The sequence below is a fragment of the Perca flavescens genome, chromosome 8 (genome assembly GCF_004354835.1).
Source record: "Perca flavescens isolate YP-PL-M2 chromosome 8, PFLA_1.0, whole genome shotgun sequence".
Classification (NCBI taxonomy): domain Eukaryota; kingdom Metazoa; phylum Chordata; class Actinopteri; order Perciformes; family Percidae; genus Perca; species Perca flavescens.
The window spans coordinates 20,511,740-20,539,322 of NC_041338.1; the positions used below are offsets into that span (position 1 = coordinate 20,511,740).

The 27,583-nt window shown below is 40.4% G+C and overlaps 2 protein-coding genes and 1 non-coding gene across 3 annotated transcripts; 2 read left to right on the top strand and 1 right to left on the bottom strand.

Annotated features, from left to right (window-relative positions):
• Positions 1-2,330: 2,330 nt before the first annotated feature.
• On the top strand, positions 2,331-9,186 carry pkmb (pyruvate kinase M1/2b). The gene is made up of 11 exons (XM_028584607.1): positions 2,331-2,436; positions 3,591-3,769; positions 3,895-3,986; positions 5,343-5,474; positions 5,608-5,794; positions 5,909-6,179; positions 6,272-6,422; positions 6,508-6,660; positions 7,537-7,703; positions 8,332-8,513; positions 8,697-9,186. Exons 1-11 carry the CDS (start codon positions 2,417-2,419, stop codon positions 8,801-8,803), a joined length of 1,641 nt encoding a protein of 546 aa, XP_028440408.1. The 5' UTR covers positions 2,331-2,416; the 3' UTR covers positions 8,804-9,186.
• Positions 9,187-10,108: 922 nt separating this feature from the next.
• Positions 10,109-25,332, bottom strand: LOC114559980 (potassium/sodium hyperpolarization-activated cyclic nucleotide-gated channel 3-like). Its single transcript, XM_028585070.1, is given in 9 exon segments — positions 10,109-13,389; positions 13,999-14,163; positions 15,287-15,527; positions 16,305-16,451; positions 17,671-17,808; positions 17,810-17,890; positions 18,905-19,066; positions 20,115-20,538; positions 24,664-25,332. Coding segments are annotated over 9 exon segments (3,555 nt in total). The 5' UTR covers positions 25,305-25,332; the 3' UTR covers positions 10,109-11,833.
• A 933-nt stretch (positions 25,333-26,265) lies between these two features.
• On the top strand, positions 26,266-26,337 carry trnap-agg (transfer RNA proline (anticodon AGG)). The gene has a single exon. It is a non-coding gene; the product is annotated as a tRNA-Pro (tRNA).
• Positions 26,338-27,583: the final 1,246 nt, after the last annotated feature.

The following is a 27,583-nucleotide window of genomic DNA, read 5'->3' on the forward strand; positions in this document are numbered from 1 at the left end:
ACAAAAATTTCCCACAGATTTGATACTTATTTTTAGTTTAACTAGGTTAGTCTTGTGTGTTCACAAAGCTGTTTTCCGAACATCTACAAGTATTTTGAATGTTTTGCAGAGTAACACAGCCTTTTTCTTTGAACAATACTTTTTGGTATTGCCCATCACTAGCACACTCAAAAATGAAGCAGATTTAAAATGCATGCTGACTGGAGTACATTTTGTCACTTATGCACTACAGACTTATTAGAATGAGTATGTATTGTGTGTAGTTACCATACAGATAATTTTGGGGGGCATTTTTAGGCCTTTTTTGACAGGACAGCTGAAGAAATGAAAGGGGAAAGAGAGAGGGGAGAATGACATGCAGCAAAGGGCCACAGGTCAGAGTCAAACCTGGGCCCGCTGCGTTGAGGAGTAAACCTCTATATATGGGTGCCCACACTACCAACTGTCTATCTGGGCACCTGACCATACAGATAATTTAACTGAAAATGTAGAAACTTAGATAAATATAGGTAATTTTGTTAAAATTATATGAAATAAGAAGGGAACTTCTTACTTATTGTATCGTAAAACTAGTTTTGACCTGTGTGATTATATCCAAACCTACTACACTGTTTTACAGTGTACTTTGTAAGCTCAGACAATTCATATACGTTGATGCCAAGTCAATACAATTACCCATGTGTTTCTGCTGTAATGTTGTAAAAGTGTCAAAACTGGACACACACAGTTGAAGCACAAGTGAACTGAAAACCGTGGCATTTTTCTGCAGCCAGTGGCTTTACTGGCCTCAGTCCATCTTTGGGTTGTACATGTATCCGTACATGGACAGAAGGAGGGTGAAAGTCAGTTTGGTGTCAGATTTAGACCTCTTGAAGGCTCACAGCATCCACACGTTCCAAGAATATTTAAGAATCATAAATTACACATAGGTCCAGATTAAATACTGTGCAACATTGATACCTTGTTAAACAGTTTTAGGGCATAAACATTTATAGACATTATTTTTCCATTATTTATTTTTAATACATTTATTTAACAACTCCAGTAGATAAGCAAACCTGAGCCTTCCCATCCAATGACTTCATAGTAACAAACATTGTAGACAAAGAGTCTTTCATTTGTTCAATTATTAATAAATATGACTTTTACAACTTGAGGAATGTAAAAAATAATGTGCAACTGACAAAGGATTTCAAACATACACACAGAGTAAGTATCCCTAGCTGTAAAAAATATTACTGGATTACTGAGCAGGGCTGAGACAGCACATTTTGTTTTATTACATTACTATAAGGCGAGTGCACATGTATGTTAAACATGGCACAGGGTGGGTCTGGTTTTACGTTGTGGTACAGTATGTTCCTAATGTGTTCCTCAGGCTCGGCTCAACTATATATACACATTTACCATAACAAACATAGACAGCGACAACCAGATGCACTATATTTAGCAAATGTGTGTCATGTGTTACTATATCTGAGTGTAATGCATGCATTTGTGCATCTGTATAATATATTAGCTGGTTGATAATAAGTTTGCATCTCTGGCAAGCATTTACTGTTATGTTTGACTCATCAGCTGTCATACCCTCATTGCACCTTTCTTCTAATTTTGAAGCAACATGACTGTATATCAAGGTCTTAGTGAATGCATTTGGAATGTATGTATACATATCATGATGAAGGAATGCAGACAAGTGCATCCATAAAAGGAGGGGGATAATGTTGTTACATTTAATTAAATAATAAAGAAAAAATAAAGAAAATGCATCTATGAAATAAAGAAACATTTGAAACATTGAAAAAAAATAAAGTCCTGACATACTTGTGGCCTGGTGTGCATCTGAAGCAATGTGGAGTCTTAACAAATAAAAAAAAATTGTTATTAGATGTTGCATGATGTTAATGATAATGTAATATATCCCGAAAAGGAAGCTAAAGGGACCAAATAAAAAGAAGGCTATGTGTGTTTCTGTATTTCTGCACTCAGCAAATGTCCTCACAAGAACAGAAAAGTAATGTTAAGACATGTCAAAATGCCTGCCGTGAAAAGGCCATATTCCTGACGGCGCGCGATACCAATTGAGGACCCAGGCTCATGTTCAGCTATATCAGCGGAGAGCTTTGTGATTGGCCAGGCGAACAACCTGCGCTGTATCCTTCCTCAATATTTGTCCAACGTCTGTGATTTTATTTGGAAATTCATCATCGGATGTGGTATTTACGTAGCCCTATAGAAAACAACTTTCATGTGAAAAACATACGTTCAATTGTTCAGTTGTCAAAACAGTAAACGGTGCCTGAACTCTCGCGCCCTCTATCCTGTGTCACCGGGTGTTGTTCACACAGGAAAGTAGTCCCGGTTAGTGAGGGGAATAAAAACTGTCGCTCCAGCAGAACTAGTGGCGTCTTGGTCCATGCAAAGTTCACCCAGTAGGTGAGTACCAGCATTAAAACTCAACTATATGACAAATTATAATTTCTTATCATGTTTTTAAAAATGTTACTTCAAAGAACTCTACATCACTTATGAATATATTTAAAGTTGTTATGCATGATCATAATATGTATGCATAAATTGTATTTATAATATATATTTCAAATATACAAATACTGTAAAATGTCACTTTGATCTGGAATAGAGTGCAGTGGTTTGCACATACAGTTCCTTTATACACACTGCACAAGGGTCCCACAAGTCCCATACAGCTTTCTAACTTTGATTTATTTGTTAATTGTATATATTGTATGTATATATCTGTATCATGCTCTGGTACTACATCTCTGCTCTGCTTCTTGTGCAGATACATAAATTAGTTTTACTCAAACTGCATGTTTCAAGAAAGTTTTCTTTCTTAATGAAATAAATAGCAGCTTAAAGTATGACCTGTTACTCTGTCATTTATTACACAACTATTCATTTTTAGGAATGATCTGTTTAAAGACTGTATTTCTAAAAAATAGCCTGCTAAGGTGCTTTGATCTTGACATATATGATATATATAAAAAACACAGCCCATTTATCATGCAATTATGATGCAAGTTCCCTGATGTTTTTTTTCTGATATAAATTAGCTTTAGCCTTTGTCAAGTGACCAGCTCCTCTTCTTTAGCTGCACATATACGCCTGCTGGAATGTGGGAGAGTGCAGTCAGGCAGGCACATACTGTTGTTGTTACTCTTTGCACAGGCTGTTGGGTCAGCTCGCACAGTCACTCTGGAGAGGTCACACCATCCTTTCTCCCCTAAGTGTGTACCTTTCCATTTAGATAATTGATAGAATCTTACTGTAGTTTCTGATTTACTAACTCTTTGAATATATGTGCTCACATTTATGTGATTATTTATGACCTTAATGTAGCTTCTATTACACACTCTTGGTTTCAAGAGCCTTTGTGTCACCATTAAGATCACAGCTGACCTGAACTGTCTGATGAAAAAAAAAAACTCTTACATCAATCAATCAATTTATTATTTGTCAAGTGAAATTATATAATAATACAATAATAACAATACCTAACATATAAAACAGGTCAGGGGTCGAGTTGTCAGGTTCTAATCGATCATCACACTCCTCCTCTGTCTTCACAGGACGTTTCCTGCGAACACAGATCCAGTCATGTCAAAGTCAAAGGATATGAGCTCTTCCATCATCCACACCCAGCAGATGCATGCTGCCATGGCAGACACTTTCATTGAGCACATGTGCCTGCTGGACATTGACTCTGAACCTGCTGTGTCTCGCAACACCGGCATTATCTGCACAATCGGTCAGACTCATTAACAAATCCTATTGATTCATCTCTTGTTACACACTCGTAACAATAAAGAATATCTTGTTGTATCTTAGAAATATCATATTTAGCTTTGTATTCATTGACCTGTCTTGATGCAGGACCTGCCTCCCGATCTGTGGACATGTCCAAGGAAATGATCAAGGCTGGGATGAACATTGCAAGAATGAACTTCTCTCATGGCACACATGAAGTGAGTCACAGAGAGAAATATTTAGCAAATGCCCTGCTTTCTTTAAGTATTTGCATCTCCAAAACTTTACTTAAACATTCTAGCCTGATGAACTAAACAATCCCAAATGGTGATGTCGCAGCAGGTTTTTCCCAGTGGCTGTCAAAGCCAAAAACACCTGCTGTGACTTTACCAATTCAAGTGTGTGCAGAGTTTGTGTGATTTAGAATGGATTTGCCCTTTACAGCTGCAGCCGTCAGTGTGACATTACTCCTGTCGCCTGGTCTGTCTGTGGCTGTAATGTGATCTATGAGCTTGTACTTGCCTTGCCTTCTTCAGTACCACTGTTTGTGTGATGGTTTGAGATTTGGCAAGCCAACTGCATCACAGCCAATTCTTTGGCAGATCTTATACTCTTGACCCTTCGCCTTTAAAAGTCATGCCTCTTTACCTTTTTCACTGTCACCTGAGCAGATTAGCCTTCAAATCTATCATCAGCTGTAGTATGAATGCCCTCAGTTGATATTTGTATCTTCAAAGGTTAAGCAGTGCTGTTTCCAAAATATTTCAACTCTCTGAGTTGTTTTAAGTTGTATGTCCAGTCTGTGTTTTAGCCAGGTTTACAGCAACAAATAATTAATAAATGTGATCCAGGAAATCACAACTCTTAGTGGATATATGATTTGTTACGAAAAGAGCATAAGAGATCTGACATCTGTTGCATTGGTGTGTCAGTTGTCAGTACAGCTATAAATAGGTCTTGTGAGAGACAGCCTTGCAGCAACAGTGCTTGAAGAAGGCATTTAGTCAAACCACAATGACACAACAATTCATTATTGACTGAGGACAGTAGTCATGTGCCGATTAGACTTTGAATTTATTCTGTTTTTTTGCATGTAGTATACATTTACTAGATCCATAGCTGTGGACAGACAATGTAGCAGTTGTACACGTCCATCACATGAAGTAGGAAATTAATTAAGTATTTGGTTTTTATTACATTTGTCAAACACCCTGCTTTAAAGGCTACAGCATCACATATTTAGATAACTATTCATGTAATCCCTGACAGCTATTTATGCACAGTGAAACTGTCATGAGCTAAAACTGTGTGGCAGTTGTCATTCAAGGTTTACTGCATATAGTTATGTAACCGTGCTGTCCTTGTGACTACATGACCAAGTTTATCCACCTGTTGTACTATTTTCATTTCAAGAATTTGATACATTTAGAGATAATCTTTTCTCCACCTAAATGAAACAAGGTATTATGACTTTACTAATGTAAATTTGTATGATTTGTATGCTTTGTATGCTATTCTAGATTTTTTGAGGTTTTCAATGTGATAACATTTATTGCACACCCCACGTCATACAGTACCATGCTGAGACCATCAAGAATGTCCGTGATGCAACTGAGAGCTTCGGTCCAGGATCTGTTGACTACAGACCAGTGGCCATCGCTCTGGACACCAAGGGACCAGAAATCAGGACCGGACTTATCAAGGGCGTAAGTTCTTGCCAAATTACCAAGGCTTCAATGAGGCCTTTTCTTGATTCATTGCACAAATAATTGTAAAGATTTCATGCAGCGATTTTTCATCCTGACAATGAACAAGCTCTCTCTCCTTGGTCTTGTTTAGAGCGGTACTGCTGAGGTGGAGCTCAAGAAGGGTGAGACCATTAAGGTCACATTGGACGACCAGTACAAGGAGAAATGTGACGAGAAAGTTCTCTGGCTCGACTACAAGAACATCACCAAGGTTTTGCAGACCGGAAGCCACCTCTTCATTGATGATGGTCTGATTTCCCTCAAGGTTAAAGAAGTTGGTAAGCACACAATCATCTGTGCGGTTCATCTTGTCTATCTTTCATACAGATTTGGCTTTCAACTTTCTGCCTGATGGTGGAAATTAAGTAACTCTTCATTCTGTGTGTCCTAAGGCAACGACTTCCTGATGTGTGAAATTGAGAATGGCGGTACACTGGGCAGCAAGAAGGGCGTCAACCTGCCTGGAGCTGCAGTTGACCTGCCTGCTCTGTCTGAGAAGGATATTCAGGACCTGCAGTTTGGCGTGGAGCAGGGTGTTGACATGGTTTTCGCCTCCTTCATCCGTAAGGCTGCTGACGTTCAAGCTGTCAGGAAAGCGCTGGGTGAGAAGGGCAAGAACATCAAGATCATCAGCAAGCTGGAGAACCACGAGGGTGTGCGCAGGTGGGTGAATTACCAGCGGTCACACTTGAATCTGCACAGATCTAAATCTCTGGAGAATAGTTGAACTGATGTTTTTTCTTTTTGTCTGATAGATTCGATGAGATCCTGGAGGCTAGTGATGGCATCATGGTTGCCCGTGGAGACTTGGGCATTGAAATCCCAACAGAGAAGGTCTTCATCGCCCAGAAGATGATGACTGGCAGGTGCATCAGGATCGGCAAGCCCATCACCTGTGCCACACAGGTCTGTGACATCAGTAAGAAGACTGTTTTGTGGAAAACATTTTTAAAAGAAAAGTGTATCAGAAAGTCTTGTTGTTTCTCCTCAGATGCTGGAGAGCATGACCAAGAAACCCCGCCCTACTCGCGCTGAGGCCAGTGATGTCGCCAATGCCGTGCTGGACGGCAATGACTGCATCATGCTGAGTGGTGAGACCGCCAAGGGAGACTATCCTCTGGAGGCCGTCCACACACAGCACAGGGTAAGAGCACCTCCGACTGGTCCCATTCCTTAATGTTTTTACGTGAAAATTGTGCCAATGGTTTTGATCGAACTGCAGCACCTGTGTGTCTCATCTGTTTGTGTGTTTGAGGCCGGGAGAAAGCCTGCATTATCAATATTAACTAATACCTCTAACACTTGTTGTGGCATGTGGTGCATTTGTGTGCTCTTGGGAAACTGACATTGAACTCTTGAGAGTTGGCTACCAAGCAGCAATGTTTTTTAATGACAAAAGCTGACCAAATTCACATGATGAAGCAACACATTGGTCATGGTAATTTAATGGCTTTGCACGTTTTGGCTTTATATACAGTACATAGGCACACTGTTTGGGCAAACCTGGAGCTGTTTGTTGCACTTAAAAGAGAAAAATAAATACCATAAATAAAGGTGCATGATCAACGTCAGGAATAATAAACAATTAACCAACACATTGATAGGTTTACCTACTCGCGACAGAACCGTCCATGAAAGCACATCACTCGTACCAGCTTGGGTTTTACTAACAGCTTGTTTAGTATTTGTTCAACTTGCTTTGTGTATCCCTGTTGCACCGCCTCCTCCCTCCATCCATCTGCTGTCTTCTTGCATTGTGCTTTAACTGTGTGTTCATATTACTCAATTAGCATGTGTCTGAGGATCTGCAGTGCACAGCAACATCCCTGGACATCATGGCCGTTGCTGTTGTTTAGCTTCTTGTCTCAATGTGCTATCAGGTATGAAGACTTCTGCACTGAGGTTAACTGCCCCTTTGTTTTGTCCTTTATAATACAAACTAACTCCTGCAGTTGAAGCTGGTTGTGTGACTGCAGCCTGACACTACTTTTATCAGGGTTTTTTATGTTCACGTGTTCAGATTGCCCGTGAAGCCGAGGCCGCCATGTTCCACAGGCAGATGTTCGAGGAGCTGCGTCGCACTTCTCATCTGACCCGTGACCCCACAGAGTCCGTCGCTATCGGTGCCGTCGAGGCTTCGTTCAAATGCTGCGCCAGCGCCATCATCGTGCTCACCAAGTCTGGCAGGTGAGACTCATAAAAGAAGAAGTCCACCCTGTTAATCTCCTCTGGAAAGCTGTGACTCATAATATCCTACATGGCGCCCACTGTGAGCAAAGAAACTGGTGCATTGTAACATCTCTCTATCCCTCTGCCTCCTCTCCCTCCCTAACACAAGCCCTCGGCTCACATGAAGTGGGCCAACTATCACGGCACTCACAATCTGTGCTCCACTTGTGACCTTTTGAGATCTGAACCCTGACATTTTACAAGTTAATTTTAACTCCCTGTTCATTCCTCAACACATGATACAGAAGGTGTGTCAGCTGGATGGATTTCCTAATGATAATGGCATAATTAAAGCAACTATAATTAATATTTCCATATTAACAATGGATCAAACGACTACTTCCAGATCATTGTTTAGCAGAATGATATAATATTGCTACGTAGCTGCTGGTGGGAAGTTCACTTCTATATCAACCTAAAAGGTTATCAAGGTAATCAACGTTGTGTTTTCCACTTCCCCTGCTGCCAAATAATCATTCATTGCAGTTTTAAGTTTTGGCACACATTTTTTGAATTGGCTTTGACATTTATATAGTTTCAGTTCTACATCTTATATTAACGATTTGTGATAATCTGCTACCTGCAGGTCTGCTCACATGCTGTCGAGGTACAGGCCCCGTGCCCCCATCATTGCTGTGACCCGCTGTGGCCAGACCGCCCGCCAGGCCCACCTGTACCGCGGTATCTACCCTGTGCTCTACACCAAGCCTGCCAATGATGTCTGGGCTGAGGATGTTGACCTGCGTGTGAACTTTGCTCTGGAAGTTGGTGAGTGGTGATGTTTTGTTTTTTTAAATTAGTATAAAAAAAATTTTTTTAACAGTTAGGTAAATTGTTATGGGACCAAGAGGCATGCGGTAATTTTTTTTATTGACAGGAGTCACAAGGCTTTATATCTAATTATTGAATCCTTAATTTTCCACTAATGCCTCTCTTTTTCTCTATCCGTAGGCAAGCACCACAAATTCTTCAAGTCTGGTGATGTCGCCATTGTTGTGACCGGCTGGCGCCCAGGTTCCGGTTACACCAACACTATGAGAGTTGTGCTGGTGCCTTGAACTTCATCAAAGAACATTAGTAACTGCCCCCCTTCCCTCTCTTATAACCTTGCCTACCCCCTTGTCGGACTTTTCTTTTCTGGTGATCAAAACCAGACCACTCCTTCTAAGAGACTGAACTCAAACCCTTTTAGTGGAAACTCTTCTGTCGTGTGTGCCGACTTGGTTTGCATGGTGAAATCAACGTTCTTCTGCATTCACTGTACAGTACACGTTTTGTCATTTCCTTAATTTTTTGATTCTTTAATTATCCAGGGATAAACATAAATATGTACTGTCATTGTTTTCTCCAGTGTTGCATGCTGAACTGACAGTTGGTACAAAGTGTCATTGTGATCTGGCATGACCGGGTTTCTGTTCATTAAAAGGAATTCTTGGGTCAACTGTGTCTGTCTTCCTCTTGTAATCACTATCACACTAAACTGAGACAAGAGTCATTTCTTCATTCATTATTGTCAGTGCCAAGTATTCCAGCAAGATACATTTTTCTTTAAGGGCTGGGGAGGTATTTGATGCATTGTGCCATTAGATAGCATTAGTAGGGAGATTACAGGAAACAAGAGACAGATACCTCAGTGGAAGAAATACATCAGTGGTGGAAGAAGTAATCAGATATTTTACTCAAGTAACAATACTGTTACAAGTAAAAGTCCCGCGTTAACCAAAAGTGCAAAACTATTAGGATCAAAACATACCTAAAGTAGAAAAAGTAATATGCAGAATGGCCCATTTCAGAATAATGTATATTATTGAATTATAATTATTGATGCATTCATATGAACATCACTTTAATGTTGCAGCTGGTTTTTTACTATATACTGCCAGGTAGCTTGTGAATTTCACTAAGGGATTGATAAAGTTTTATCTTTATCCATAATAATACATTATCATTTCTTTGTTGATTATATTATTTATCATTAATCTGAATCTGCAAAGTAACTAAAGTTATCAAATAAATGCAGTGGAGTAAAAAGTACATTACTCTCTGAATTGTAGTTGAGTAGTATATAGTAAAGTAAAATTATCTCAAAATTGCACAGTACTGGAGTAAATGTACTGAGTTAAACATCTATATTTACTCACTAATCCAGCAATAATTAACTCCACGAACATGGCAGATATTTTCTGGGCATTTTTAGGCCTTTATTATATATAGGTCGGAGTCGAGGAGTAAACCTCTATATATGGGCGCCCGCTCAACCAACTGAGATATCCGGGTGCCCCAGTCCTCAATTCTTAACCCGTCCTAATGTCTTTATCACAATCTCTGCTCTTGAAATGAAATCAACAACTAGGACGAGCATCATTGACCATATGTTATTTTATTGCACTGAATTCAGTAGCTAAAATAAAAATATGCCTAACATATATAGGTGATGGAATTCTCAGATGTGTTGGTTAAAAGGCAGCAAAATGAGAAAACAAATATATGTAAATATATGAATGACTGACACCTCCTCTCCTACACACACCTTTTAATTGAATGCACTCAAACTAACCTTACACTCAACCCAAGCTGATGCCTCTGACAGGTGGTGTGGGGGTGAGGGGTTGGAGGAGAATAGTAATGATGGATTGATCAGGCCCATTGGCAGCGACTGGCTAGTGACTGATAGTATCTCCCTTCCCCCTGGTTCAGTAACCAGGCAGCTAAAGCCACTGGACAGGATCCTCCAACGGTTTGACCTGCTGACCTGCAACCTGCTCACAGTTCCTCGTCAGCCACAGGTCCACAGAGAGGGAGAGGAATATCATTTAAACACATGAACTTAGTAACAAGTACAAGGATTTAAGAGTCTGGTTTTAAAAACGCAGTCAGTGATACACTTCTTGTTGATTCAGCATAGCATCACAAAGCAGCAATTGTTCAACAACAGATGTCAAATCTTACAATCAAATAATGTAAAATGAAAGAGGTAAATATGCAGCAATATGACCCATCAGGGGTTCTTATTAACCATGTGTCCAAGTAACTGCTTTTAGCCCTTTGACTGGTGCAAGAACCATTCAGATCAGTCTTAGTGCATTGCTGGTTTCAGGATGTTTGATTATCCACAATTGCATTTATTCCATTTAATTCCCTTGTTTTAATCTGTTCTAACTAAAAACAGAATCTCACGTATCGACTCAAGTGCTTTGATTCACAGTACCTTTGTATACCCATAAAAAAACACAGATTATTGCATACTATGCTGATGGCACACAGACAAATGTTCTGTAACGAAAATAGTGCCCCTCGCCACACACTGGAGCAGTTGTGGAGGGACAGAAACGGAAATGTGTGTTGTCTCTATTGCACTTTCCAGTACTCAAAAAACCATCATCACCCTTGAGTTCAACACATTTTAAAATTAATCCTGCTTCTCCCACTCAGACAGACAAACATTACATTCATTACTTCAGTTTTTTTTGAGTGTGATTGGATTTGTGTGACCCATTTGGGTGTGCAATATTGCTGAAACGCTATCTTGGAAGACGTGCCATCATCAAACCATTACGTTAGGTGATCTCTGAAACAAGCAAAGTGCACAGTCTGTCTTTCCTACAATCTCTTAGAAACCTTGCATACAAATGACACTCGGTGGAGGGAAAGGACATAAAAAGGGTCATTTTTGGTCTCATTCATAACTGGATACAGTTGTGGACAAATTTCCAACTAAACGGGTGTAGCTAAAAGGTTACACAAAATTGCCTGGACAATGGGGTTTAAACATAATACTTATAACAAATCACAGAGTGTGATTATAATACAATACATAGAACAATTGATATTTTTATGAGGTGCTATATATACCCATCAATAGGTTTTGGATTCATTACTATATTCAAAGATGCAATATCCTGTAGAAAAATATTCATCATTGTCCATAATTATCCCCGATCCATTCAGTCTGATTAAAAATGAAACCAAATCTGTTTAGCATTTCACACCCTCCAACTTTTGAAATTGACAAATGATTGGTTAAAACAATGCCAAGAAAGAGGTGCGCTCCTGTTTGTTCAGGCATTAAAGGAGGGTGTGTCTGAACCTCACAAGTTGGATGGAAGTTTGGACTGTTTTTCTTCGGTCTCTAACGTCTTAGCAGGGGATCTAGCGAGGGAAGAGTGAAAACCAACGGACTGGTTCTGAGGTTCGGGCCCAGAATGTGTCCGACTGACAGGAGCAACTTGACCCGGGATTGGGCTGTAGGGTTTACTGACAGCCATGGGGGAGGAGAAGGGAATAAATGACCCTGCTACCCCCTCTGAAGAGCCCTCATGGCCAAAAGGCCGTTCCTGGTGTAAAGAGCTGTGAGAGCCTGAGATAGTCTTTATTTCCTGGGTAAAGAGATCCACCGAGGACTCAGCTGTCTCTTTGGGTGTCCACGCTACCCTGGCAGGGCATGAGGTCTGAGGGGTTAGAGGGCTGCGAGAGCCCATAGCACTGGGGAGCTGACTGTTGTAAACTGTCCTTCCCCTCACAGGGCTCTGTATGCTGGGACTGTGGAGTGGAGGCGTGTAGCAGGGCGAGGCTTCAGCGGAGCCATACTGGGCCAGGGAGGCAAGGGCCGAGTGCTCGGGGAGAACCTGGGGGAGGAAAACAGATTGAAGACCTGCAAGGCTTTGCTGAGCCAAGGATGCTGCGGCCCCAGCTCCGACTGCAGACCCTGGTTGAATAAATCCAGTGGAAGACTGAGTGCTGGTGTTGAAGGGAAAATGTGGGAGGTTCATACCACTGGATATTCTGCATGCTCTGTCATGATTGTACCCCATCTGCTGCGCGGCGTGAGAGGTCTGCTGCAGCTGGCTTAGTAAGGGGCCAACTGAGCTGGAGATGAGAGGGTTTATGGTGGAGGCAGAGGGGGCTGGGAATCTTTCTGCTAGCCTCCCTGGCGCCCCCTGCTGGAGTAAACCTATCGGGTGTGGTGGGGTGGTCATAGCACCGTGGAAGGGCTGAGGGTGGAGCTGAGCAGAGCAGGTGTAGGAGACAGTGGTCTGGTTGATGGGGAAGACTGAGGCGATGCCGGAGTGGGGAGGATGGTGCGGGAGCTGGTGTGAGGGCAGAGGGGCAAGCGGCTGCAGGCTGCTGGTGAAGATGGGCTGGGACGTCAGTGTGGCTGACACAGGCCCAGTGGCGAGATGCTGTGCCCTGAGGGAAGCCAATGTGGGAGTCTCAATCCCAGATCTGAATTGGCTGGAGTTGGTAGGAGAACCGGGCCTTGAGCCACAGCTACTGGATGCGTTTGCTCCAACATGGACTCTCTTTGGATGGCTGGTGGGGTCCTTCAGGGGGCCTGGTGCCAGAGGATGGTGGAAGAGGATGGAAGGCAGCTTGGAGTGGTGGGCTAAGGCCAGAGCCAGTGGGGTGGTAGCAGCAGCAGCCTGGAGCGGGGCCTGAACCAGCGGGGCCCAGATGACTGGGGTGGGAGATGGGGGTGCAGGGGGAAGGTGTAGGCTCTTTGGGCTGGTCTGGATCAGCTGCGTGCATTGAGCCATGTCACGGTCATGTTGCACTATTCTTTGGATGATCTCGCTCTCTTGAAAGTTTAGTATGCCAGAACTTTGGTGATGCTGGACTTTATTCTGAAGAACAGAGTTCCTCTTCCCTGTTAAGAAAATACAAATAAGGTCACACTATTTTTCATTTTCTACTTTTTCATTAATGAATGCATACTAAACATTATGAGGACAATATAATAATAATAATAATAATAATAATAATCAATAATCTTATATTCAATTTGGTTATTATATCATGGTTTTGTTTGAGGTTTCAATTGTTTGGTAATTGCATTCATACTTGATTCCTGTCTGAATATCAAAGATTATGTGAGAATAATTAATTACATTTACTCCATTGTTTAATGTGAATGTTCTGATTAGTAAAATTCTTTTGTAATATTACATTTTTGTATATTGAAAAAGAAAATTGTTGAATCCTGCCTTTAAATGTGCACCCCACTTTACATCAGAAGATGCCACCATCAATGTAGTTTTTTCAGTTTCTAAGTGTACAGCCAATAACACATATAGTAAAATATAATTGCTATAATTGAACCTAGACCAGCATTAAATGCAATATATAAAGATGAAAGTAGCAAAGTGAAATATCAACTTAAATAATAAATAATATTTACTGTAAAACATCAAATTGGCTCCTATATACTATATACGTATATACTGTGTATATATTTATCTCTTGGTAAAGGACTCACCGATACGGTCCAGGCGGTCGAGAGCCACGGTCTCAAAGGCCCTCCTCATCATGGGATACTCCTCCAGCACCTCGTTGAAGTTGTCCACCGACAGAGAGTACAGCCGACAGTAGTTATCTGCTCGCACGCTGGCTGTCCTCCTGCCTCGGGTTAGCAGGCAGATCTCTGCAGGGAGGGAGGGGAAAAAAAGTTTTATTATTTGTACCATTTCTTTACCATTGAAAATGCTACCGTTCCTCACGTCCTTCTGAGTGCAAGTGAGAGATTAACATCAAGTATTTTTTTAAATTGGTAATTAATATAACGTGGTATATGATGATTTTCCACTTTTCTCATAGTTGTGTGATACATTACAACCACATTTATATCTTTTTAGATGGAGATAAATATCAGTGTGAGATGGTAAAACATGAAAAGACCAGTGCCTCTGAACCCCACAGATGGAGCACTTAATGCAATTTCTGCAGCTTACAGTTTGTCCTGACCTCATCTGTTGTGCCAGATCAAAAAAATAAAATAATGCGCCATTAAAAAAAAGTAGACATATTTTTCAGGACAGCCATATTGAGGACACACACACACACACACACTCTCTCTCTCTCTCTCTCTCTCTCTCTCTCTCTCTCTCTCTCTCTCTCTCTCTCTCTCTCTCTCTCTCTCTCTCTCTCTCTCTCTCTCTCTCTCTCTCTCTCTTGTAAATACATTTTCTGTCCTCATGTACCATTTTCTACTTGCTGAGTAGCTTTAAGCCAAAATATATAATTTTTTTGTGATTATCATTATCATTCTCTAAAATGTATGCTGGAGTAAACATTAAAGATTAAAATGTGGTTAGAAATAATTGCTTGGGTTGTCAGATCACACCACTCACATTTGCAAATGCAAGTAAAGTAAATCATACATTTCCTGGTTGATATTTGATGATGACATTTCACTTTCCTGCCGGATACGACAACAAGACGGCGTAACAAGGGCGACAATAAATTGAAAGTTCTGGATTTCAGCTTTAAATATGGCGTTAACAAAAGAGGAAAACCCCACAGATGGAATCAAAGATCACAAAGCTTTGCTCCTCTTAGTCCTGAGCCCTTTTAAGGAGATGATGTGGACAATTTTCCCCAACTATAATAGTGAGGGAAGTTAATCTGCTGAGTGCCGGAGCAAAAATAAATCAAAACAAATCATACCATCAGCACTCCTTTACATACATTCAAACTGGCTCAGTGCCAACTACAGAATACTGTATATTAGCATGCAGTGCACACAGCATGTTGAGTGCAGACATTACCTCCAAAATAAGAGCCATCAGACAGCTTGGTGTCTTGGCTGCTCTTGGTGATGACACTGACAACGCCATGCTGGATGAAGTACATCTTCTTGCCGATGGTTCCCTCTCTGATAATGTAGTCGCTTGGCTGGAAGACCTCAAAGCGCAGTTTGGTCAGCATGGAGGTGACAAAGTTCGGATCAGCGTTGGCAAAGAGAGGCATGGAGGCCACCAGTTTGCGACAGTTAAAGTTGATGATCTCCTGCAGAAGACACAAAATAAGTGTTTTAGGTTTTAAGGTGAGGCCTTCACAACACACATGTCAGTGTTACATGTTTATATTTCAATCATAAAAGCAGGAGAGTTAATGGCTTAGTGGTCGGTTAATGAGATTCTCTGTTCTCATGAAGTCTCCAACCATTACTAATCAGATTACATGACTATTAACATTATCGTGCAAAGTAAGGGAGACATATTAGATAGTATGAATAGGTAAACCATTTAGAACAAGCATGATCACTTCATTGAGTCACATATTTGCAGCTGAGAATTTTTTTTTTTTTAAATGGATACAAATTGTAAAACGTATCCCTCTATTTAGCATATATAAACATTATATAAACATTGAATAAATGGTTTATAACACAATAATGTAGTTGTAAAAGATAAAAGAATAATTAAAAGTGTTTATTAATGCACAGTATTTTTTAACAATCCTATGAGTACTAGTATTTTATACTATTACAACTGTGTGTTACCATATTGTCTGTTTGTACAGCAGCCTCCATGGGTGCCCACAGGAGGAGTTAGTTGTTGAGAAATGCATAAATAAACACTTATATCTGCTCTACATCTACATTATATTGTGTTATATAAAATGTATTTATGTTGATATACTGCTTATAAATTATAAATAGGAAGAGTTAAAGTAAAGTGATAGTGAATCTTTTCTTTTTTTGTGATAGACGGTGAAGCCAACATTATGATGACTCAGCAGAATTATCATCAAGACAAAACAACAAGGTAGATGAGTTCTGACCTCTCGCAGTGGCTCATTCAGCTCCTCCAAAATGCTTTCCTCGTCAAACATCTTGCCCTGATAGCGGTGTTCGTAGTATTCGTGGATCCTCTGGCGCATGTCGGCAGGAAGCTTGTGGAAGGACATGTACTGCTCCACCTGCTTATACTGTAACAACACAAGTCCAATTATTACAATTAAAAAAGTATTATTATAATGTTTTAAAATATTTAAGTGAAACACCGCCACAGAAATACCGGGAACTGTAATGTAACTCGAGAGAAAATGCAAAGTCATGTTAAAAAAAAATATTAAAGTGATTGATGTGTTGGCTCAGAGGTGGACTATAATGTGTCTCATTATGTTAACAGTCAACTGTCAGGCCATCTGTGAAACCGGCCCACAGAGCAATGTCGTGCCTCTGTCCCATCTGACAAATACGGTTGCGCTCTGCAGGCTGCAGCTAATAACATTAACTACTGTGTCCTTCAGCTGTGTACTCTACCAGCAAAGCACCATGAGCGGTCCGTGTACCCAATCTATGTCAGTTCGGTCATTAGTCGCTGTTTTGCTTTTATTAACTAGCTCCTTACTCTCTCTAGTGTCTCTTTGTTTCTGTGTTGAAAATCCACAACGACAGCTCAAAAATCTTTCACTGATTTCTCTTATACAGTATGTTGCTCTGTCCCTTCACATATATTTATAGTCTCCCTCTGTGGGGCATTTTCTCACTTAAATGCCCACAGATTTATGACAGGGGGGCAAAATATTCACACAAATACTTTGTCACAACGTCATGCATCATCCTCACCATTCCAACTGCATTTCAATCAGCCGTGGAATAACTATACAGATCCTTTATGCAAGTAAAAGCAACAAAACACAATGGAAAAATAATAACTAAAATTACTTACAAGTAAAATTCCTGCATTCAAAATCGTACTCAAGTAAAAGTACAAAAGTACTATCAGCTTATTATACTTAAATTATTAAAAGTAAAAGTACACATTATTCAGAAAAATGGCCCCAGTGACTGATATTAGTATTTATCATATTATTGGATTATTAATAATAATAATGCATTAATGTGTAATGAGCATTGTTCTGATGCAGTTTGTCAAAGTGGAGCAAATGTGAACTAATTTATACTAATCTTTAACAATAAACTAATCCTTTGTTTTGTAAATGTAGTGGAGTAGAAGTATAAAGTAGCATAAAGTGGAAAAACTCCAGTGACATACAAGTACATCAAAATACTTTATAAATAATAAAACTAGTTAATAAATATAGCACAGTATTTGTATAAATGTACTTCATCACTGATTTCAGCTCTCTTAGAAAGAAGAGAAAGTGACAAATATCAGCCATGCAGAGAACAAACACCCACCTTCTCCTGGTACTGCCTCCTGGAGGAGTCCAGAGACTGAATGAGTGCAGTCGCATGCCCAACAAACATGGCGAAGCAGGTAGCGCCCACAATCATGCTGAGGATGGTGAGCCACACGTCAGCCATGCCGATAGGGGGGGTACAGGCCGTACCCGATGCACAGCATGTGACTCATGGCCTTGAACAGGGCGTAGGAATATTGCTGACCCCAAGTGTCATTCTGGAAGAGAAGAAGAGGAAGAAAGAGAAAGTTTATCACCACAACATTAATGCTGTAGCACACCTTTGTGAGCCTATTCACAGTTTAAAATCAAGACCACGGGTGATGACACCTTTATTTTCCCTACTGAGGGGCTCAGACCGTCAGAAAACATCACCTTACAACATGCATGCTGACTAATGCACTGGCATTACTGTCGTAGTTTATTCTATTTCCGTTACCAGTATACCTATTATTATATTTTCTACTTAGAGCGATAATTAATAAAGCGTATATCTCTAAATACTTGTATGTGATTAGTGCTACAACTAACAATGATTTTCATTATCAATTAATTTGCCAATTATTTTCTCAATTAATCGATTATTTGGTTTATAAAGTGTCAGGAAATTGGGCGGAAATGCCTGTTATAATTTCCCACAGCACAAGGTAATGTATTCAAATATCTTGTTTTGTTTGACCAACAGTCAAAAACCAAACATATTTGGTAGTCTATCATTTTTGACAAAGAAAAGATTCAAATCCTCACATTTGAGAGGCTGAAACCAGGGCATGTTTGATGTTGGATTAATTACTTATTATAAAAAATAGTTGCCATTCATTTTCTGTTGATCGACTAATCAATTAATCATTGTGTTTTGAAGCCCCTAAAAACTGAGTTTCAAAACTAAAGTTCTCTATAATATTAAATACCCATCACTAAATATGCAAGTTTTGAAAACACACCTTTAAATATTATTTATTGAGAGTTTCACAATCAAAAACTCAGCTAATCTGCTTCATCAGGACTGTGAGGGTGTGATTTGATCTGATCTCCTGATTGGTGCATTGAAGTATCTGACATCATCTTTTTTCCAGCTGAGACACGCCTACTTCATAACAGTGAAAAGAGCACATAAAAAAAATAGAAAGAATCTCTTATTTGAAACAATCAAAACTGTTCTAACTTTGGCAGAAAAGTTTGTGTTCATGGAGGACCACATCACTCATAGTAAGACTACTTAGACCACTTACCACCATCTTGTTTCTAGTGACCCAGCAGTCAGGTGGGAAGTCCTGCAGCATGGGAACCAGGAACTGCAGACAGCCATCCCAGTGACACAGCAGCAGCATCATACCAATCAGGTTCATGATGCGCACCATGGCGCTGGCCAGGTCATAGGTCATATGGAAAACCTGTGACAGATTATCAGCATTAATGAAACAGAAACAACGAAACACATCTCTCTGTACATAAATCTATGAAATGTCAATTCTCTCTCATGCAATCAGAGGATTTGAAATGTACAATAGTTGCTTTGTGAGCCGATGGAAACAGGGGTTCTTTACCAGATCACACGCTGTTCTTAATCTTCTATAGACCAACAGAGGCTATTTCAGTATTGCATAACCATCTGCAAGTAACATTAATGGCTCATGGGTAGTGCAGCCTCAATTGGAATTATAAAATAAGATAATGTGGGAAAATATCTGTTATTAGGTGGTTGTGTGTATGTGTGTGTGTGAGCTTTAGAAGGGAACTAACAAAGGAACTCTACCCTTAACAATATGTACATTTGTTTTTAAAATACGCAGTATCATGTTTTTTCCCTGATAGAAAAAAACAGACATAGCTACAAGTTAGGAGAAATCTGCTGATGCAAGGGAAATACAAAATTATTTAATACCGCACTATAGTCAGAGGAACATTTCAGAGTAGGGCGGCAACTAACTATTACTTTCATAAATTCTTAATCTGTTTGTTTAGAGAACGTCCCGCACACTGACCAAAATGTATTTAGAAAAATATAACGTTTTGGTCTTAGATGTTGTATTTTTCTAAATATTAGAAAATTATTGCTTGCGTAATGGTCAGTGTGCGGGACTTTCTCTAAGCTTTTGATCTGCTTCTTTTGATCATATCCTATGCACCTGCCCGACAAAAGAGGTGTGCAAAAAAGCTTTCCTACGTTAATCTGTTTGTTGAAATGTAAGAAAAAGCAGGGTGATGTCTTTGAGTTACTTGTTGTGTACAACCAGCAGTTAAATACTCAAAGAAATTAAATTTGCTATTGTAAAATAGTTGCATTTAAAATGATGGAGTCTGGCATTTTTTTCAAAAAAAGGGACTAAAATGATTATCTAAATTGTTGCTGATTCATTTTCATTCATTCAGAGTTGCATCTCTATTAGCTATGTGAAGTCTTAAATAAAGATCCAAAGAGCCTGTCCCTCCTGGATCTACCTCTTCCCACTGGTGGATGTAGCGAATGAGTCTGGAAAGGCGCAGCAGCCGCAGCAGACTGAGGATCTTGGTGAACCGGACGATCCTCAGGGCTCGGGCCGTCTTGTAAAAGTCTGAGTCGATGCGTGTCTCCACAATGAGAAAGATGTAGTCCACAGGTATGGAGGAGATGAAATCCACCACGAACCAGCTCTTCAGGTACTTGATCTTAATCTGATGCGGGTCTAGGATGATCTCTGTGTTGTCCTCCTTGACGATGCCTGTGCGGAAATTGAGGACCAGGTCCATGAGGAAGAAGGTGTCTGAGACCACGTTGAAGACTATCCAGGGCGGCGTGTGCTCGTCCTTGAAGAAGGTGATGCCCACAGGGATGATGATGAGGTTTCCCACCATCAGCAGCAGCATGGTTAGATCCCAGTAGAACCTGAAACGCACGACCACACACATAACTCATGTTGTAGATAACAGCAGGCCAAAGTCATTAAGGTCTTTATACAAATCATCAGAAACGTCACTGTACCTTTGACAGAATAACTGAGTTGATTGTTAATGTGAGGATGAATAAGCAAGTTTTCTGTGTGTTTTTTTTTTTTATTAGAGATTAGAGCAAAATGCTTTTGCATTTGGTGGTTCCAACTTCTTAAATATGAGGATTTAATACTTTTCTTTGTCTTATATAATAGTAAACTGAACATCTGTGGCCTAAAACATTGGCCTCTGGGAAATTATAATGGCCATTCTTCACAATTTGTGCACATTTTCCAGACAAAACAATCAATCATGATAATAATCAGCAGATTAATCAATAATTAAAATAATTGCAGCCATTCGTAAAAGTACTGATTATCAGTAGTGTGAACTTGTTGGTCTGTTTCCTCTAAGTAAAATGGGAGAAATAATTTGAGAGACACAGCAACAGATTATGAGTAGACACTAATTTTATCAATGGTTGCTTTTCAGTTCACACAGGAGACTTTTGAAGTCAGTGTGTGTGTGTTCCTATGTGCATACTGAATATATGCTGAATAGAAATTAATCTCTGTGTGAGTTGCAGTCTCACACTGTAACTCAAAATTCAGTAGGTTTGTGTTAAAGTGGACAGAAACAATGCAAAAAACAGCAAACACGAACAAATATAGAAATAAGTTAATTCAAGAAAACAATTTAATTCAGTTCAATGCTGGGCTTCTGGCCACAAGGCAAAGAAGGAAATCGGTTGGAATTCATCTGAATTGCTCATGAGGAAATACAGATTTTCACACCTAACTAAATCTTCAAGTATCAGTAGCAGAGTGTTCAATTTCATCTAGAATTCCATAAAAAGGGGGGCTGTGTATAGATGTTGTTTACAGTTTGTTTATAATAAAGTCACCAAATTGCATTTCAATGTATTGTAAAATATTTTTATTAAAATGTATAGCTTAATTAACAAATCTAATCAAATTATAGCCAACAGTTAAATATAAAATAGTTAGTGGTTACCTGACACCACATATCTGTTTTATTCACTCTGTTTACTAACCCGACATTTAATATTGTCTTATGTCTTTATTCCCCTGATTTTGCAGACTGCTTTAAAATGACAGTAGCTGATGTATAACAGAGGACAATATCAGAGCACTTTATAATTCACAGGAAACATACAGCAATGTACACAACGGGCCAGCCAAGATATGGAGTGCGTTTGTTTACCAAATACCATCTTGAGTGTGGAGATGCAAAGCATGCACGCATGTGATTGCATGTCTGATCCATTTCAGAGACCTAATTAACCACTGATCGATCCAACAAGAGCCTGACATACTGCAGGGCCAGCACAAACTGCTCGTAGGGGTGGGTGTGGGGGTGTTGGGGGGCAGACCTGCAAAGTCGCATGCAATATATGTGAGGCCGCATATCCACAGTGTATAAGCCAATCGTTGTTGTAATGAATGCAAAAGTCTCACCATCTTGTAAACAGGTATAATTCAAAACCTCCATGATGATGATGATGATGATGATGATGATGATGATGATGATGATGATGAAAACAAAATCCATAGAAAAACAGCACATGCAACTAAACTGTGTTCCTGTGACATTTTCTGGACTCAGGAATGAGGCGATCAACAGTAGAGATGTGACCGGCTATATCACCACCTACAAACTCAGATTTCAGAAACTTAGTTTTACCTATTTATTCTAGTTACACACACCAAACCTTCAAAGGAAAACATCACAAAAAGGGAACCAGTGTGGACAGGGTGGCCATTTGTTCTAATCAGCTTTCTGTTGTTCTCTGCCAAACAAAGCATTTGCATTCCTCTCTTCATCTGCCTGATCATCTCTGCGGTGACACACTGGTCCTAATTGCACTTCCCCTCTCTAGCTAAATCCACTGTTATCTCCTGGGAATCCATGTCATCTCCAGAAGTCAGCTCCCACCAGCCAGATGTTGAGTAGTTAGCATTACTGCTTTGCACACGTCACTGTACTGCAGAACACTGGAACAGCTGGACCAACAACAAAAAAAAGTCTGCAGGGGACAGTGCATTACTGCCCCTGCAGAACATCCTGTTTGCTCATCAGCTGACTGTGCACACAGCATTCCGGACACAAAGATCAGACAACTTGCTTGTGTAATCTGGTGTTACCATCAAAATAAAGCTGACAGTCGTGGGGTCTCTGGACCTCTACTGGTCCAGAAAGGAATCTTGCACTATTTGGGTCAGAGTGCAACTACGTTAAAGAGCATGAAAGCAAAAGAGAGTGGAGTTACAAGCAAAGTGAACACAAAAAGGCTTAAAATGGTGAAAGAAGCTTAGATCAATCAGGACAGCTGAAAAAGGGATCACATTTGTACTAGAGATACTTATCTCTTGCTGCCAGGGCGCAGCTGAAGCACAACAGACTGCATGCAGCTCAGTGGCTTAACACACACCTGTAATGTGGCTCAGGCCCACCAGCAATCATATTAACCATATTTACGCAGCGTGCCAGTTCAGTATGTCCACTGCTGTATCCACAGCTTTAATAAAAGACAGCAGTTACTTATGCTCTAAACAACACAGCGACCATGTTCATAAAAGATACAAGGAGAGTGAACATTTGTTACACTGTGCTGAGTTAATGCACAGTGGTCAAGGAAACACACGGTATGTCAGCACACAACTGTTACCGATATCAGGAAGTGAAGTTGAGTGTCTGCAGTATTGGATTCAACAGTGTCATAGAAGACAACAAGACAAAAACAGTCTTTAAGGTTTACATCTGTAACTTAAAGTTGCATCTATAGGATAAAGTTACTACCTTAAGAGGCCCAAAACCCTGCTCCTGCTCAAAGTGTGACCTACATTGAGCATGAAGTAATGACACATCATACCTCATACACAGAGTTAACAGCTGGGCATCCTGATTCCTCACATCATCATTTTCATTTCAATCTCTCTGTCTCTCTCTGTGTGAGTGCAGTGTTTTGTGGTGTGTCCCCTCCCTGTCCACACCATCTCTGCTCCATTAGACTAATTGTACTGTAATAATCTCCACTGATGTGTGCTTCTAATATCTCGAATGGTCATGTTACCCTATTTTGATTACCCCATTTCCAAGCCCCTGCTGCACTCTCTGTAATCCATTGCCCTCGCTAAATGAAAAAAAAAAAAAGTGTAATTCAGATGAGTGGAGAAAAAAACTGCAGTGACACACATCGGCATACAACTGGCCGGTGCACATATAATGACAGTGAGTCTCAAGGTTAAATGTCTTAAAAATCCTTTGATGGCAGTGATGAACAAAATGCTGGTTTGCATGCAATGAAATGTAGAGCGTGCATGTTTGCATGGCACAGCATGGATGGTAAACTGGAAAATTACAGGTTGCCTTAGTTTGGTGAACAAACTATCTTATATCTTAATTTATAGATAGACAATTATGCAGAGAATTGGTTGGTTAGATTACCATATATTAACCCATTCTTGTGTGAATGTATACACACACACACACACACACACACACACACACACACACACACACACACACACACACACACTCATCTTGGCCAAACAAAAGAGGGATTTATATCCTACATATGATATAATTTGGCTGTCATTGTGCTTCTAAGATGATTTTGCATTGCAACTCCTTTACAATACATCAAATCTTTTCCCTGTAAGAATGGCCAGTATAAAGTATGAGTGGTTAAGTCTTTAGAAAAGGATCATTTTCAGAAATGAAGACATTATCTATGAAAGGTGTGTCTGGATTACTGAGGCACATTCAGTTTATGATACATTTATTCTGCACAGGCTCACACTGCTGATTATCATATTGTTATCATATTATCCCCGTGATCAAATAATAAACAGTCTTGGTGTGGGATTAGTTTGTGTCTATGACATTAGGTTTATAGCGACCTTATCATGTTTAATGGCATGTGTTTGTCTTATCAGAAGCAGGCTATTCTATGATCACAGTTTTTCTACATGTTTAGACCAAACAAGCTTAAAATGTTTGACAGGATCACTGATGCACTTTTTTTTTTGAAAAGAAAGGTTTTCTGCACACAAATTACCTAAAATCACTGTACGGGTGGATTATCCAGAAGCCAGCGGACTTTACTCGTTCCCTCTCATGCTCCACGGCCCTCTCACTCCCCAACATCCGCAGAGAAAACTTGTTGACTCCCGGTTGGAGCATCGCCCCAAACTGCCGATGCATGAAGCCGGCTTGGTACAGCCGGTCGTCCTCTGAAATGATTTGTTCGGTACCCTCCAACTTGATAAAACTTGACTGGTCAAACATAGATTCTTGCCCGGCTGCGCCAGTCAGATCACCCGTTGCCCACTGCTGGGCCCCGTGGCTGTGCTCACCGGGGTAACTCTCGCTGACATCAGCCTCGGGGATGAGGCGCCGCTGCTCCGCTGGATCTGACCCGGGAGGATGCCGCCCGGTGATGGAAGAAATGCTGCCCCTAAATAAGCGACAGTCCCCGTTCAAGTTGGTCTTCACAGTAACGTCCCTTCCTAAGTCTTCGCTCCTGGCCTCCTCAATGCTCCTTGCAGGAGACGAAGAGGACAAATGTTTTAGCCGAATACTTTTCCTCTTAGTGTCCTTGTCGCCGTTGTCTCCCTCGTCAATCACGAAGGGTTTTTGCCCAATGTTTTGCGGCAAGCTGTACAGCCGTTTGCGCATGGAAGACTGGAATTTTTCCATTTTGAAGAAGGAGAAGAGATGCGCTCTAAGGATAGCCTGTGAAAATAGAGGGATGAATCATGAATTACATACACTTGGGGTGCCACTGGAGGCAAAACAGTGACGGCGCATCCGCAGAACAGGTTGTATCTTATTTGACACTTGGGACGTGCCTCTCTCGCCCGGTACAAACATTGAGATGCGTCAACAATACTTGGCCGCTTCCAACCGACGGTCATTTAAAAGCGGTAAACCGTAAATGCGTGTGAATCCAGGTAAGCCCACAGCGTGCAGATGAGAGCGCATCAGGATGCAGCATGCTGAGCGTCGGACGTGCCGGAGTGGGAGAACGCTGCTGCTGAGCTCCTCAATGACAAAGCATGATCTCCACCTCCTCAAAATATCTGAGCTCTCTGTCAGTCCAAGATGATGACACGCAGCTAGCACCGGCATTCAAAGAGCGCTGACATCACTGATCCATCACTCTCCCCGCTTTCTAATAACGTGAATAATTATGGAGCTAATATCAGGTTGCCATAGGAGCCAGGATGGCACATGCGCTCACCCCGCCCAGTCAGGACAGCTGGGGAGGATGATTCAAGGATGCGATCCAGCCTTGGAGTTGATAGTTCACTAGTTGAGAGAAAGCGACGGGATGTTATAAAGTCCGGTCTTTATGCATCATAAATGTTTGTCGACGGGCTTGACTTAGCCAATGAGTTGTTTTCCGCTTAAGACTGAAAACAGCAACTGTCAGAGGATAATACAAGTGCGGGGATGATGCTCTAGTATCAGAATAATGACAATTTTGCATTAAAGGTATTGAAGTCTTATGTCCACCATCGTGTTTTCGGTTAGGCTACACACAATGAACATTCTTAAGGCCTTATGAAAGCTCATAAAACAATAGAGATATAGGTTTAGAATAAATGTAGACCGACCAAATTCTGATATGAAGCACATATGAATCAAACAAAAACGTGGCTCGTTGGTCTAGGGGTATGATTCTCGCTTAGGGTGCGAGAGGTCCCGGGTTCAAATCCCGGACGAGCCCAAAAGTTATTTAATTTGAATAATGTACAAATTATTAAATGTTGCGCAAAGAGCTGTATTGACAAATAACCACACGTGTGGTCTGGTGTAATATCTTTTTTAAACCAGTGATTTTACATTGCAGCTGAAATGATTTGATGAAAAATTCTCTCTTTATTTAAAGGTTTTTCATGTGGGAGTTTCTCCTTATCCGAATCGAGGGTCTAAGGATAGAGGGTGTTGTACAGATAATAAAGCCCCTTGAGGCAAATTTTTAATTTGTGATATTGGGGTATATATAGACTTGACCTGTAATCTATGAGCCCTCCAGTCACCAATAGAGAATGTGTTGTTGGTACAGGGGCTGAAACATCTCACATGAACAAAAACAATTTTACATCCCCGCATCTTCTGATGTGAACCTACATGAGGAGAGAAGTCAATGCGAATAATGTTTAATACTTTCCTTGTTAATGGTGGATTTGTTTCAACCTGCATCACTACTGTACTAAAAACACATTGAGATACAATCTGTATCATGGCAGATGCAATAATACTGTAATAGTGTCTGCAGTGTTTCATTTTTATTCCCCGAAGAAGACATTTTCAGTCATATAAAAAAGTGATGAAATACTTCCCAGCAAAGACCAACACGGCAAATTAATTTGGTGAAAGGTTGTTGACAGGTAGTTGCATTACTATTGTATAATTCAATGCAAACGTCAATGAATTGATTTAAACCCAACAGGTAAAAATTAACATTTTGTTTCCGCCAAAATATTTCCTTAATGATACAGTGATAAACTAATATAAATGTTGATAACAAAGGCCAAGATTTCAACAGAAACTATTTCTCTTACCTAATTTCGTTTTCTTAATTTTCCAATCAGTGGTTACACGATTGCCGTGGCATGAAGTGAATACAATAGGAGTTTAAAACGGCGATTTGTCTTTATAAAAATGTATGCAACAGTTTGCAGGTTATCCTGTTTTCTTTCCTCTATTCTTCAGTACTCATACAGAGGCCAAAACAATCTGTGTCTTGGCGTCAGCATTTCAAGCTCACAGTGTCTTGATCACGAACAGCCGAGATTAGGAGTTCTGTGCCTTATTTAGTACCCTGCAGTCATCACTCTCCATTATGTTTGCAGGCATGATTATCAGTGTTGGACGTCATCTCATATCACATGGCTGATTTGCAGGCAGTTGCCATGTAATGTTATGTGTGCCATTTTCAGTTTATCATATGCGGCTTCATATGTGTAATT